Here is a 13,190-nt window from a genome sequence, read left to right as displayed (position 1 = left end):
AACTAAGATGATGCAAGAGTGGGGTTTTGTCAGTACAGATGAATATGAATTGCTTGCAGGTGCGCATGCTTGTATGCGATTCACCACTATGGTTCTTCCAAGATGGCCATGTACAGGATCCCTTTAGAAGTGAATGGAGAGCACTCCGCAGCTTTAATCGAATGGAACTTCAAAGGGATCTTCTGGCACTCATTCGCATCATGGCTTGGTGTCTAGTGGTTAGACCATTAGTAATCAGACACCTTTATTTTCATACAGTAAAAATACAAACCTGTGATTTTTCTGCACACCAGCTGCAATTTACATAATGACATACATATGTTACATATAACAGAACAATTGAAATATAAACGCTTCCATTTGCCAAGATTATCTTGTGATTCCCCATTAGCTGATATGAAAGTAGCATTTTCATGTGACTCATGCTGCTTCCTGCATGTTTCATAATGTGACTATTGCATCTCTAAAAGAAATCATGATTAATTTAACAAACCTTAAAGAATACAACATTTACTTTATGACTACCAGAAGGACACAGATTCACATATGAAATTATAAACGAGTGACTAAACCTTTGAAGCATTTTTATTACTGCAGAAATTAATAGAGCAGGTGATACTAGTAAACTTTGTAATAACATTCATTTAGTTAAAGGAGTCTCTTTGTGCCTTGTTTCTACTTTTTCTCTAGTAGTGAGAAGTGTTTCTGAAAGTCTTCTGAGGGCCATCCACTTCAGACAGATAAGGAGGCTTATGATTGACTCTTTCCTTGTCTAGAGAATATTTCCTTGATGATTCAGCTACCTGAGGAGATAAGAGTATCCAGTGACTGCATGTAAAGTGTTTTTAGTAACATGTGAAACAGTTCGGTACATACTGTGGGTATACAGAGAGTATTAAAGAGGACCTGTCACCCCGAAAAAGCCCCCGCCCCAATGTGCCCCACATAACCCGCTCCCTACCCCCTTTCTGCCCAGCAATTTTTTTTAAAATCTATGATCGGACAGGTGTTTTAAACAGATCCAACCTCTTACAAAATAATCTGGGGAGCTGCATTCGGCGTTATTCATAAGGGGGCCGACCGGCACACCCCCAGCACGCCCCCTGTCACCTAGGACCAATAGAAGAAGGCGGCAGCATGTATTGCGTAATCGCTGCCGGCTCTCCGCGATTCCGGTCGAATGTTATATATATTCGGCACTGTCAATAAGCCCGGCTTTAGTGGAACAGCGGCTGCACGGCAGCATCGCGGAGAGCCGGCAGCGATTATGCGACAGGGGGCGTGCTGGGGGGGTGTCGGCCGCCCCCCTTATGAATAAAGCCGACTGCAGCTCCCCAGATATGAGGATCCGACCTCTTATTTTGTAAATAAGAGGTCGGATCTGTTTAAAACACCTTTACGATCATAGATTTTAAAAAAATTGCTCATTTTGGGGGGGGGGGGGCCTTCTTCAGAGTGACAGGTCCTCTTTAAGATGAAGTGTAACACATGGAACCGACAAAGGGCTGCAGCAGAAAATGGGCCTTGTCTGTAAGTGCATTTGGATCTGTCCAAAAATCATGTAAACATTGAAACAAATCCCATGTTCATGTTGCAAAGCAAATGACTTCTGTTCCAAAATTTAAATACACAACAAACTGACTTGTAGACTGTGTATTTTATTTGGACATATTTGCACTGGATGACTTCACAAAGGAAATGCCACTGAGTTTCACAATGTTTTTCCTGGCCATTTGGTCTATTTCAAAGTATACTTGGATGAAGAATGAATGTGATTTTGCAATGTGATTTTTCTTGAATAAACAATATAAAACGGATTGAACACTTTTTTGCAGTACAGTCGGAACATAGAAGTAATAGCCCAAATTGCAAGTAAATATAAACAACCCTGGTGACACTGATACTACAGGGTTCCCAGGGGTGTAACTTGGAGAGGCAGGACCCCATAGCAGACTTCTGAATGGGCCCTCTTAAAAATGTACATGTTACACTCATATATTTATAGACCTTTATGCATAAACATAAAGTTCTTCACTCACACACTTATACACTTGCATATATAGAGCATATACACATCACATGCAGTATATACACACCATACATATGTACAGCATATACACATTACAGATACACACACATATACAGAATGTATATATATATATATATATATATATATATATATTATATACATCAGCATTATACATATACATATATGTATATATACATTATACATACAAGGGCCCAGATAAGTGGAGGGGCATGGCCTAGTCGGTTTCGTGACATAGCTATGAGTATTATCCCTGTTCTGTGACAACATTGCGTGCATTATAAATTTATTGTGACATCACTGTGTATTATCACTGCACTGTGATATTTCTGTACTGTTACATTGTGTATAATGAGATTCTCCAGCAGCTGAAATGTGTACTGTGAGGTTCTGCAGCAGCCGCAGTGAATAACTGGAGGAAATATAGATGTAGAAAAATGGACGGCAATCACCAGTATCTTGTGGAAATCCATACCTTCATTTTTATGGCAATAATAACCAGTACTCACATATAGGAAATACAACAAGAAAAACAGAATGCACCAAATCTGCTCAACTATCAGTCAAGTAAATTTCATTTGAATCTAAACAGAAACGAAAATTAGCACATACATTTAAAAAAATGTAATTTACATGGAATGCGACTGGAGACCGTGGCATGGGTCAACACAGTGCTACCACCTGCATAAACACTCAGTGGTGAGAAAATATTCCTACCACACAGAATCCGCACAAAATGTATATTGGTAAGATGTTTGTAGGGCAGATATACATATATCCTAGTATTAAGGTGCCAAAGGGATATCAGTTTCTAACGTGCTAGTGCACAGCCAGTAAATAGCCCCAGAGCACGTTTAAAAGATTTTGTGCAAAAAGAGGTAAACCAAGGCACAGAATTGCTAGTTACCCGGTAAAGTGCTTAGAGGCAGGCATGCAGGTGGAGGAAAAAGCAGGGGTATGAAGCTCCCCACGTGTTTCGTCGCACTAGGCGACTTCCTCAGGGGTATGTGAGGAAGTCGACTAGTGCAACAAAACGGCCGTTTTAGGGCCGTTTTTAAGACGTACCTTAAAAACGCATGCGGTTTTTGAAAATGTATCCTTTTTTGACCGGTTTTACCAATTATCTTAATTAAAACGGGCCAAAAATACTGCTTAAAAACAGCCCAAAAACGGGTTCAAAATGCCACATATACCGCCGGCCTAAGAATGAACCTTGTGACTGCATGCAGTCACATGTACCGCTTGATTCTTTTTAGAAGATCAATGAAGGCACACAGAGGTGTGCAGCGGCTTGATTGCATATGTTGCTACTTACAAAACCTATTAATTTTGTGCCGAACACATATGCATTTATATGATTAGAAATACACGCTGTGTTCACACATGGCGATTGCGTGCCTTCCAAAACACACACACTCCTGCTGATTTTAAAGATTTAATTTACATTTACTGAATGTGATCACACCAGGAGTCTGTGCATAGTATTTTGAAATGCACTGCAATCGTCACATGTGAACGCAGTCCAAGTCCTGGGGATGCCCTAAAATCTGGAATCGCACAACTCATCAAGATCACTTATGAGAAAGATGTAAAAACGCATATGTGTTTTGTAAGAATCAACATGAAGTTTTCACAGCTGGTTCAAATATGCAAACTGTATTTTCTTCCATTTCAAACCCGAAACACAAACGCATAGTGTAAATTCAGCCTGAGCACCACCTGTCCTTGCATACTGTTCTTTGCATTTTGTACTACTCTGTCTAGGCCCTGATACGTAATAAATAACCCTTGTCCTTTGCCCATGCACCGCACATAAAGGTTAGCTCAGTCACATGTGGCCTGGCACTCATCAACAACTTCTCTGAGCAACTCTCGCGTGATCTCCGCCCCATGCACCGTAGAGATCGCGGTTATTGGGCTGTCAGCGAGCGCCGCTCGATTGGCTAGGGCACTGAGCCAATCGGAAACTATGGAGAAGCACGGTTGTAGCCAATGGGCGCTTAGAGTTTCAGTAGGCGGTGCCCGCCCACAGGTAGGCTGGTCTCTAGCAGTGAGGCTTTGCTCACAGCGCCTCCGTACTAGAGAACTAGAAGCTTCGTGAGGTGAGTAGCGGCGCAACGTGGGCGCGACATATGAAGCCAATTTATCAATTAACGCTCCGTAATTAGCGGGCCTCCCGCCCAGCTGTCTCATCACACGATGACATCCGCCCTCCCGCCGCCATGGAATTAATCATGTGCCCGGTTTGTGCCTCAGGTTCCCCGCTCGGAGGGTGTCTCCCGCTTGGTGTTTAAATCTCCGGCTTCGCTCGGCCCGTGTCCAGTGCCGTGGCCAGCTCTGCGCTGTGCCGACATTACTCCGCGGTGTATCCGTTGCTTCATTCTGCCCTTCTCCGTTCATCGCACCCAAGGGCGAGCAGCGTTGTGTTTATGTCTTTATTGGACGAAAACGGTGAGTAAATGTGTGCGGGATGGCGGGGACGCTGAGGTAAAATGGCGGCCGCGCCTCATGACTGGAGGACGTGACGCAGGTTGCTTAGGAGCCGGGAGGGAGGGGGCTCTCACGCTCGTGTTAAGGGGCATTAGAGGAGGTGGGTGACTGAGGTAGAGACCCCCCCTCCCTCGTGTGCAGGGAATCCTCTGTGGTGGGTGTTTGGTGGGGATAAGAGAGGTGTGTGACGGGTTACTGCGCATGCGTGACCTGACAGGGCTGACTCAGTGCTGCAGTCGTGAGTCATACACGGAGCTCTCCCTCCCTCCCCTGAGTGAGTGTACAGAGGGCGGGGAGGCTGCCACTATATAGGCTGCCAATGACGACGACATGTGACTACAGAACAGGCTGAATATCTCCTGAACTGCTAGCATTTGTCTCCCCCCTGACCCATTACTATGCTGTACATGCATTCAAGGGCGCACTCACCTCTAGACAGCATATGAATACAGGTTAACCTTTGCTAAATGCTTTAGATTTCTTATCTAGGACTTGTAGCCTGTATCACACTCCATTGCTGACCTCCATGCCTGTAGGATACAGTATGTATTACCTGCTGGAGGTGGCTGCACCCTGTAATGACCCAATCACTGCAGATGGCTCAGTGCCATGACATGAGACATGTGGAGGGTTTATCGGGACGGGGATGGTATATTGCTAGATACATACAGAGGTGGCTTGTGTTACTATTGTATTACTATTGAGTAATCTAAAGTGTAGGAGCGAAGTTTTATTTATATCCTTAAAATATAAGGGTATTAAAAAAAGTTCCTGTTTCCAAATTTATATTTTTTTTTTTCTCCTTTGCCTTCTCACCACATTAGGGCTTAAGTGGGGGCATTTTTTTATCGTGCAGATATTGTCTTTCAATTAGTATGGTGTAATTTTGAAGGGTTTTTCTTGTAAGCGCATGTGTTGTCTTTTTCTTATGTATTGCAAAGAACTTCTACTAATGTTTTATAAAAGGGAGGCTTGTCTAACACTGAAGATCATGAAGGTGTGAAACCTAAACTGGTAGGAAGGAGCCTTAGTAAGGTTTAGCAACATCTGGTATTGGAATATCATATCATGCAGCAGTGTATGTACATTGAGCAAGCTGTATATACTTGCTGAAGCTTTAGTAAGTACTGCCATTTTTGTCTAAAGTTACAAAATGTGGCTGCTTTCTTTTTGGTTAATATTTGGCACCTGTCCAGAGGTTTTGTAGTGGCAGTAAATGCTATAAAAGTAGCTACAATACCAGCTAAGACCTCCTGGAAAGAAATCATCCATGTTTATCTAATCCTATAAATCACATTAAAGGAAACCTACCACTTGTAGTGGCAGGTTTCCGATGAAAATACCGGGCACCAGCTCAGGGTGAGCTGGTGCCGGAGCTTATTTTAGTTAGTGTTTTAAACCGCCGTATCGCGGTTTAAAACACTTTTTAAACGTTATAGCCGGCGCAGGCAGGTACGCGCTCGGCGCTTACCGTGCACGCGGCTCTCATTCACTTCATATGTAGCAGCGCGCACGGTAAGCGCCGAGCGTGTACCTCCCTGCGCCGGCTATAGTGTTTAAAAAGTGTTTTAAACCGCGATACCGCGGTTTAAAACACTAACTAAAATAAACTCCGGCACCAGCTCACCCTGAGCTGGTGCCCGGTATTTTCATCGGAAACCTGCCACTACAAGTGGTAGGTTTTCTTTAAGCTCATTTACATACATTTTATTTCATGAAAAATTCAGATCGTAATAGGTGATACGTTTCATCCATATTATGTGGAAATGGGTTCTGGTACTGAATATCCTTTGTAATGCATTACTTCAGCTCTGACAGTATACATAAACTTTTAACTGTATTCTTCTGCTACATATAATTTATGGCCAGCAGGTTTATTGCTTATTGAACTGTTCTCGGTACATCAGAGGGTTTGGGATGACTGTAACAATGTTGCGTTTCATGTATTTAATTATGGCAGTATAGTGATGGAAATAAGGTGTTATTCATATACTTTTTAGCTCTTGTACTCGAAGTAAACGGAGATCCTTGGTGGGAAGTGAAGCCCCCCCCCACTTTACAAAGCTTCCTCCTGCTGTCTAGCATGGCACCTGGTCCTGCTGATGCCACTGGTTGTGGTGCAGGCACTTTAATACTAGCACACTGGGATTCATATCCTGTATTTATATCTTTACTCAGACTTGGAACTTGCAATGTTGTGGTTTTCTTGCACACTTCTATCAGCGTAATTTAGCATGTGTCTACACAATATTGTAGAGTAGTCCCGTACCAGTGACCTCAGTGGGACAAGGGGCTGTGCTCGGCAGTGGAATGAGCTGTGTAAAGCAATGGAGAGTCAGGGCATACAGACCTCTACATGGAATGCTGTGTCATGCCTAGACCTATGAGGTAGCGTGACAAGTTCAATAAGCATAATTCTGCTGACTGTTTTCTTTACTAATGAGTAGCTGAAACCCTAAGCAGCTTTATCCAGCTTGTACAACATATTTGATATATTTGCTACATGTAGTACTGTTCCTTGCATCTTAGTGTTAATTTTATAACATGAAGAAAATTTCATGTGATACATATTCACACCATAGATTGTGTAATTGTAGCCATATAATAATTTAACCTAATCCACCAAATTATATATTTTTTTTTTCTTTAACACCCTCCTCCCCAGTGTCTCCCTTAAGCTATTTTTGAGGTGGCATGGTTTTAGAAATTGTTACTCTTACATAAAAAAAATCTAATAGTCTTGCACTTTATCCATTGAAAAGCATGCTCACGCCTATCCAGCTGGTACATGGGTCAGTCGGTAAGATTTGCAGTTGTTGTAGGATATTTTTCCCAACAACATAAGCACATTTATAATTTGTCTAATATGGATATATTCTGATGCTGAAGGCATCAAGTGTGCAATTTCTTCATGCACTGTTTGTTGGTTTTAAAATATTGGCTAACTGGACAAAGCTGATGTGTAATAGAATCCCTCCTAAAATGTTTTGGGAAGTTTTTAGTGTGAAAAATAAAGCCTTTATTTCTTTTCAGAGCTGTTGCGCAGCCATTGGTACCTGTATTGGGGAAACATAGCATACAAACAAGAAGCTCACAGCCTCGGTGGCGAAATTATTTTCATGTCAGAGACCGAGAACTCTTGCAGTCGTTTATGTCATCCAGTCTTTTCCAGACAGAAGATACCAAAAAGTTGTAATCAAAGAGCTTTTCCTCTTATTGAAAGAGCTAATAATAAACCAAAATGTCTGTCAACGTCAACCGCAGTGTTTCCGATCAGTTCTATCGGTACAAAATGCCCCGTTTGATTGCCAAGGTAATGTAGCACTACTATTTGGTGAAGACTTTTTTTATCTGTAAATTTTTCTGTGATTTATATAAACTGTGTTTTGTTTTTGCAGGTAGAGGGCAAGGGAAATGGAATAAAGACAGTAATAGTCAACATGGTTGACGTTGCAAAGGCGCTTAATCGGCCTCCAACGTGTAAGTGATGCTCTATACGCTTGTTTTAGGAAAATCAATAGATTTTATCAAAAAGCTATACAGTAGGCATGTATTATAACAACTCTAAATACCATGTTTCTGCAGTTGACATTTAATGGATTCTCCGATGTTGGAGAACCAGGGGCTCTGCCTTCTAAAAGTACTGACTGCACACAGATTGTCTTCAAGGTGTTTGTTTTTTCCACTTTTATTGTCAATGAAAAAAAATTAGGACCGGCTCACATCTCTTCCATGTGCACCATTCTGAGAGAAACTTGTACGAATAAGCCATTAAACTAGTTTTCTGAATGAGTTAAAAATGAAGACCACTTGTTTATGATGTAATATGACCTGAAAAAATTTAAGCCCTTTGTCAACATATGTGATATACTGAGGGTATTTCCTTAATATGAATCTTTCCTCATTATTAGATCCCACCAAATATTTTGGTTGTGAGCTGGGAGCACAGACCCAGTTTGATATTAAGAATGACCGTTACATTGTCAATGGATCTCATGAGGCAAACAAGCTGCAAGACATGTTGGATGGATTCATTAAAAAGTTTGTTCTATGTCCTGAGTGCGATAACCCTGAAACCGATCTGGTAGGTTGCATTGAGAACTGTTCATAGTATTAATTGTACAATATATTGGCTTTATTTAAAATTCTGAAGACTGTATAATCTTGTCAAGTGATCTACTTACAGCTGTCTGTGGGATTTCTCCTACTGCTCTGACAGCCTGCTTTTATTAACATTAAAACTAATGAATAGATAAAAATGGAAAGTTTGGCTTGTGTCCATCACTAAAGGAATCTAATATTTCATTCAAAGGCTGCAGATGGTTTATTTTTCCTTGTTCAAAGGCATAAATGCAGACGGTATATATTCAGGGCCATCCATATTGTTGATGTGACTTTAAGTCTAATTACAATATCCTTTTATTACAGCATGTCAATCCCAAGAAACAAACAATAGGTAATTCCTGTAAAGCCTGTGGCTATCGGGGCATGCTGGACACCAACCATAAGCTCTGTACTTTCATTCTCAAAAATCCACCAGGTGAGTTCTTCTCTTGTATCGAGGAGTATTATCGATGCTTCATAGCCAGTCGCACCTTTCTCTAGTGCAAGCAACACTCTGTGGCAGTTGCATATCAAGCTGTCCCAATTTTATGCTTGCTAAAGAAAGTCAAGTCTATCCTATTCCGGTAAACTCCTGTTGGTGGGTTCTACTGTTATTATGGCTTGGACATCATCTGTATTGTAGCTGTAGAAAATCTGGGATAAATGATAAGTACTTATGGGTGACTTTATTTGCAGAGAACCCTGATGGTGGTACAGGCAAAAAGAAGGAAGACAAGAAAAACAAGAGGGTTAAAGAAAATGGAGCTGTAGACAAAAATGAGACGGCAGTTTTAACGGAGCTAAATCCTCCACGTGCTGTAAGTATTGTGAAAAAGGGGCTAATATTTTAATCTCATTAAGACCTTGCATAATGTAGATGGGTCAGAGGGTGCATCAAACCTCAGTGATAGATTTACCAGCAGTTTTGACCGTACAAAGCTGCAGATGGCATGAGTAGAGTTCCTATAGATCAGTGATGGCAAACCTTTTGGAGACAGTGCCCAAACCACAACCAAAATCCACTTATTTTCCTGTGAAGTCCCAACATGGCATTTAAAGCATTAACTTATTGCTACCCGTTCTTCCACATCTTTCAATTGTATCGCCCCCCTGAGACAACCAATACAGTTGAAAGAAGGAGAGCAAATTCAGACTCTCATTGTAGCTTCTCTCCAGGGTCTCTGTAGAGAAAAAATGGTGGGTCCAGCAGGAGGACCTCCAATGAAGTGTTGCTTTAAAATAGCGCTGAGAGCAGCTTCTCTTAAGTTGCCTGGGACTTGGTGGATTTGGTCCTATTTGGTGAACTCTGTCCTGGGGTGATGGTCTGAGTGCCCACAGAAAGGGCTCCGAGTGCCACCTCTGGCACCCGTGCCATAGGTTCACCACCACTGCTATAGATCTTTATAACCACCATTTGTGGTGACCGAAGGCCCTTAACTGGCATCTTTATTTTGATAAGAAATTGAGCCCAGGTGTGGAGACTACACAAATTGGATACAATGGAAAGCTACCACTCTGGGGTTTTGCAGACTGGTATCTTGGCTTAACTCTACACATGCAAGGCTTAAATCGCATGCCCTTGGTTTCCAAAATACTGTCAAGCCTGAATAGTAGAGAACATAAATCTCCCTGTGCAATAAGTAAATTTCATCCATTACGCCTTGCCTAAGCCACCTCCTTCCCCAGAAAGGATAGTGACTTGGCCTGCGCATCTACACTCTATGGACATATAAGGCTCACATTACGCACAAGACTTCTATTTCAAAGCGCAATAATGCTTCTGTATTATTATGTGGAATTTCTGCATGACTAACTGCAGCAGAATACAAAAGCATTCAATTGGGAATTTGGTTTGGAAAAAGTAATCCACAATTTTAATGTTTTTGTAAAAAATGAAATGATTGTTTAGTTGTGTCCTTGTGGTGTGTATATATATGATCGCATTCCCTTCACAAAAGTTTAGTGGCAATATAAGGTGAACTTGTGTAATTATTTTGAAGCTGTCAATTAATGGTCAGTTCTGTATGTCAGTTTGATATTTGAGTATTTTATTTTTTTAGATTGAAAAGGAGGAAGATGATGACGAGGATTGGGGTGAAGACACATCTGATGAGGCTCAGAGGCGCAGAATGGAGGAAATAAGTGATCATGCAAAAAATCTTACACTAAGTGAAGACCTAGAGAAACCCGTGGAGTACAGAGTAAATCTGCTGTTTAACTATGTGAAGGTAAGATCAAGAACCGTTTTGTAGAGATGCTGACCTCGGGTGCTTCCTGATCTAATGTGGAGTTTTGTCTTGCAGAAAAAGAAGGAAGAAGGACTTATTGATTCCTCTGACAAAGAGATTCTAGCTGAAGCTGAACGACTCGATGTAAAGATTTTGGGACCTTTGGTTCTAACTGAAGTTCTGTTTGATGACAAGATAAGAGAGCAAATTAAAAAATACAGGCGACACTTCCTACGTGTAAGTTCTTGCACTTTTTGTATTGTTAAAGCTGACTTGGATGAAACTTGCAAGTAATGTAAAATTGTCCAGGGTAGCAGTTAGTCTGTGAAGTAATTTTAAATTTTTTTTCCCCTCTTATTTAGTTTTGCCACAATAACAAGAAGGCACAGAGATATCTTCTTCATGGTTTTGAGTGTGTTGTGCATATGCACCAGGCACAGCTTCTCTCCAAAATACCACATATTCTAAAGGAAATGTACGATGCAGATCTCTTGGAGGAAGAAGTGATTTTCGGCTGGGCTGAGAAGGTATTGCCTTTCAAATAAAAGAAATCGTTTGAAACTTTACGCCCTGAAAGTGCTGGAATAAACTTCAAAGCAGAAAGCTTTGTCCCTTGCTGTCTATTAATATTTAAACATGTCTTTTATAGCCTTCCAAAAAATATGTCTCTAAAGAACTTGCCAAAGATATCCGGGCGAAGGCAGAGCCATTTATTAAATGGTTGAAGGAAGCCGAGGAAGAGTCTTCTGGAGATGACGACGATGAGGAAGATGAAAATATTGAGGTAAGATTTCAAATGTGTTTTAGGAAACGTGGGGGGGGGGGGGGGGGAGTAATGCAGATGGAGACTAGGAGGTATGGCCTTTTTTTACATGTCACTGTTCTGCTTAATGAGGGTAGTTGAAAACCAAGGGCATCACACAAGTTTTTCCGTCCATCGGAATGATACATTGTCTGTGTATTGTTGGTCTAAACATCTTTGGTGGCACAACTGTGTTGTTGTACAGAAATATTTGAAAATACATTTAATACTTGCCCACTTTGAAAGAATCCTGTTAAATGGATTTTCTGATTGGACCTTTAAACTCTAATCCCAGAACGGAGGAGAAAATGCCTGTTTATTGAACTCTAGTTTCAAGCGATCTACAGAGAGCTAACTTCACTTTTGGGCTCTGTAAGCAGTGATAAACAGTATGGGGAACCTAGGGGGGGGGGCATGAAGTCCTTTGTTATGGTTAGTTTAAGGAGTTCTCCAGCAACATACTAGCTGGTCTCTATCCTAACTTGCTGAACCATGGAAGTCTGTGATTGTGAGAACGGGGGTCCGATGTAGAGCAGCCAGTCTGTATGGATCTAATGGAAATTGCCAAATGCCCTACTCTGCAATCTCTGCCAGTGCCATAGAGATGTGCAGAGCACTGCAACTGGCTGCTCTCAAGCTCTGAATGTCCCATCGCTGAGACCCCCATGGTTCAGCAAGTATCCTATGTATAGGGGGTAACTTGCATGTTGCTGAAGAACCTGGTTTTTATTTGATGCATTGATTCATCGCTTGCAGAATTGTCCCTTCTATTTATTCATATTGTCTTATTTAACTTGTTTCCACAGGTTGTATATTCCACAACTGTGAGCGTTCCTAAAGTAGAGACTGTAAAGTCGCCAGTCGAGAAGGACGATGATATTGACATAGATGCCATTTAATGCTAACGTGAAGCAGTTCACCACTTGCTTTTATGCCTGAAGTGCGACATGTATGTGAATGAGCTGCGCTAGCTGAACATCGTGCTACACTTTTGTACGCTTAGTTTCTTTCTACTGTAATTCGGTATTTTAATAACTAAGCTTCACAAATTAAAATGCATAAAGAAAAGACTTGTTTTGTCTATAGCATGTCATTCCTTTTTAAAAAAAAAAATCCAGTGTTTGGTGCACATTTATACAGTTGTGAATAAAGGTTTTGTTTTTGATCACTGCATTATTGATCTTTACTGTGAAGTGACTGGAAAATAATGGTGCGGCAAAAAATACACTGGTGTGAAGGAAAAAAACTTGGTGCACTTGAAGGAAATCTTTCAACAAAATCAAGCATCCTTAACAAAGGGTACCTTGCTCAGATCCAGGCACCACTATGGTAATCTTGTATTATCCATGGCCTCCTAAACATTAAAGATTATGCTAATGAGGCTGAAGTGCTGTGGGTGTTAACATGGCCTATCCATGTTCTGTCACTCCATGAGCTCCCTCCTGTAGTCATCTTGGGCTCACGTCACAATGACCTTAGTGATGTCCAATGCTAATCACTTTGTGAATCACAGAGCTAT

The 13,190-nt window shown here is 41.3% G+C and overlaps 1 protein-coding gene, 1 long non-coding RNA gene and 1 other non-coding gene across 4 annotated transcripts; 2 read left to right on the top strand and 1 right to left on the bottom strand.

Moving 5' to 3' along the window:
• Positions 1-567: 567 nt before the first annotated feature.
• Positions 568-4,308, bottom strand: LOC140069813 (uncharacterized). Its single transcript, XR_011848857.1, has 2 exons — positions 3,767-4,308; positions 568-803 (listed from the first exon to the last, which is right to left on the bottom strand). It is a non-coding gene; the product is annotated as an uncharacterized lncRNA (long non-coding RNA).
• EIF5 (eukaryotic translation initiation factor 5) lies at positions 4,021-12,836 on the top strand. 2 transcript variants are annotated; one of them, XM_072115966.1, is made up of 12 exons: positions 4,021-4,149; positions 4,304-4,498; positions 7,571-7,850; positions 7,936-8,017; positions 8,449-8,621; positions 8,966-9,077; positions 9,338-9,459; positions 10,702-10,869; positions 10,945-11,106; positions 11,232-11,396; positions 11,519-11,653; positions 12,478-12,836. In XM_072115966.1, the coding sequence occupies exons 3-12, from the start codon at positions 7,779-7,781 to the stop codon at positions 12,568-12,570; spliced, it is 1,284 nt and encodes a 427-aa protein (XP_071972067.1). In that variant the 5' UTR covers positions 4,021-4,149; positions 4,304-4,498; positions 7,571-7,778; the 3' UTR covers positions 12,571-12,836. The 2 variants fall into 2 exon arrangements, with proteins under 2 accessions (XP_071972067.1, XP_071972068.1); XM_072115967.1 differs by lacking the exons at positions 4,021-4,149; positions 4,304-4,498 and adding an exon at positions 4,873-4,989.
• Positions 9,146-9,271, top strand: LOC140071471 (small nucleolar RNA SNORA28). Its single transcript, XR_011849166.1, has one exon. It is a non-coding gene; the product is annotated as a small nucleolar RNA SNORA28 (small nucleolar RNA).
• Positions 12,837-13,190: the final 354 nt, after the last annotated feature.

The sequence above is a fragment of the Engystomops pustulosus genome, chromosome 7 (genome assembly GCF_040894005.1).
Source record: "Engystomops pustulosus chromosome 7, aEngPut4.maternal, whole genome shotgun sequence".
NCBI lineage: Eukaryota > Metazoa > Chordata > Amphibia > Anura > Leptodactylidae > Engystomops > Engystomops pustulosus.
Note: the sequence above shows the minus strand (reverse complement) of the source record. Positions and strands in the feature narration are given on the sequence as shown.

Bases quoted from the DNA above. Each gene is read 5' to 3' on its own strand.
- EIF5 (XM_072115966.1), top strand. From the start codon at position 7,779: ATGTCTGTCAACGTCAACCGCAGTGTTTCCGATCAGTTCTATCGGTAC. The intron at 7,851-7,935 runs GTAATGTAGCAC...TTGTTTTTGCAG, and splicing joins TGCCCCGTTTGATTGCCAAG to GTAGAGGGCAAGGGAAATGG. The intron at 8,622-8,965 runs GTAGGTTGCATT...CTTTTATTACAG, and splicing joins ATAACCCTGAAACCGATCTG to CATGTCAATCCCAAGAAACA.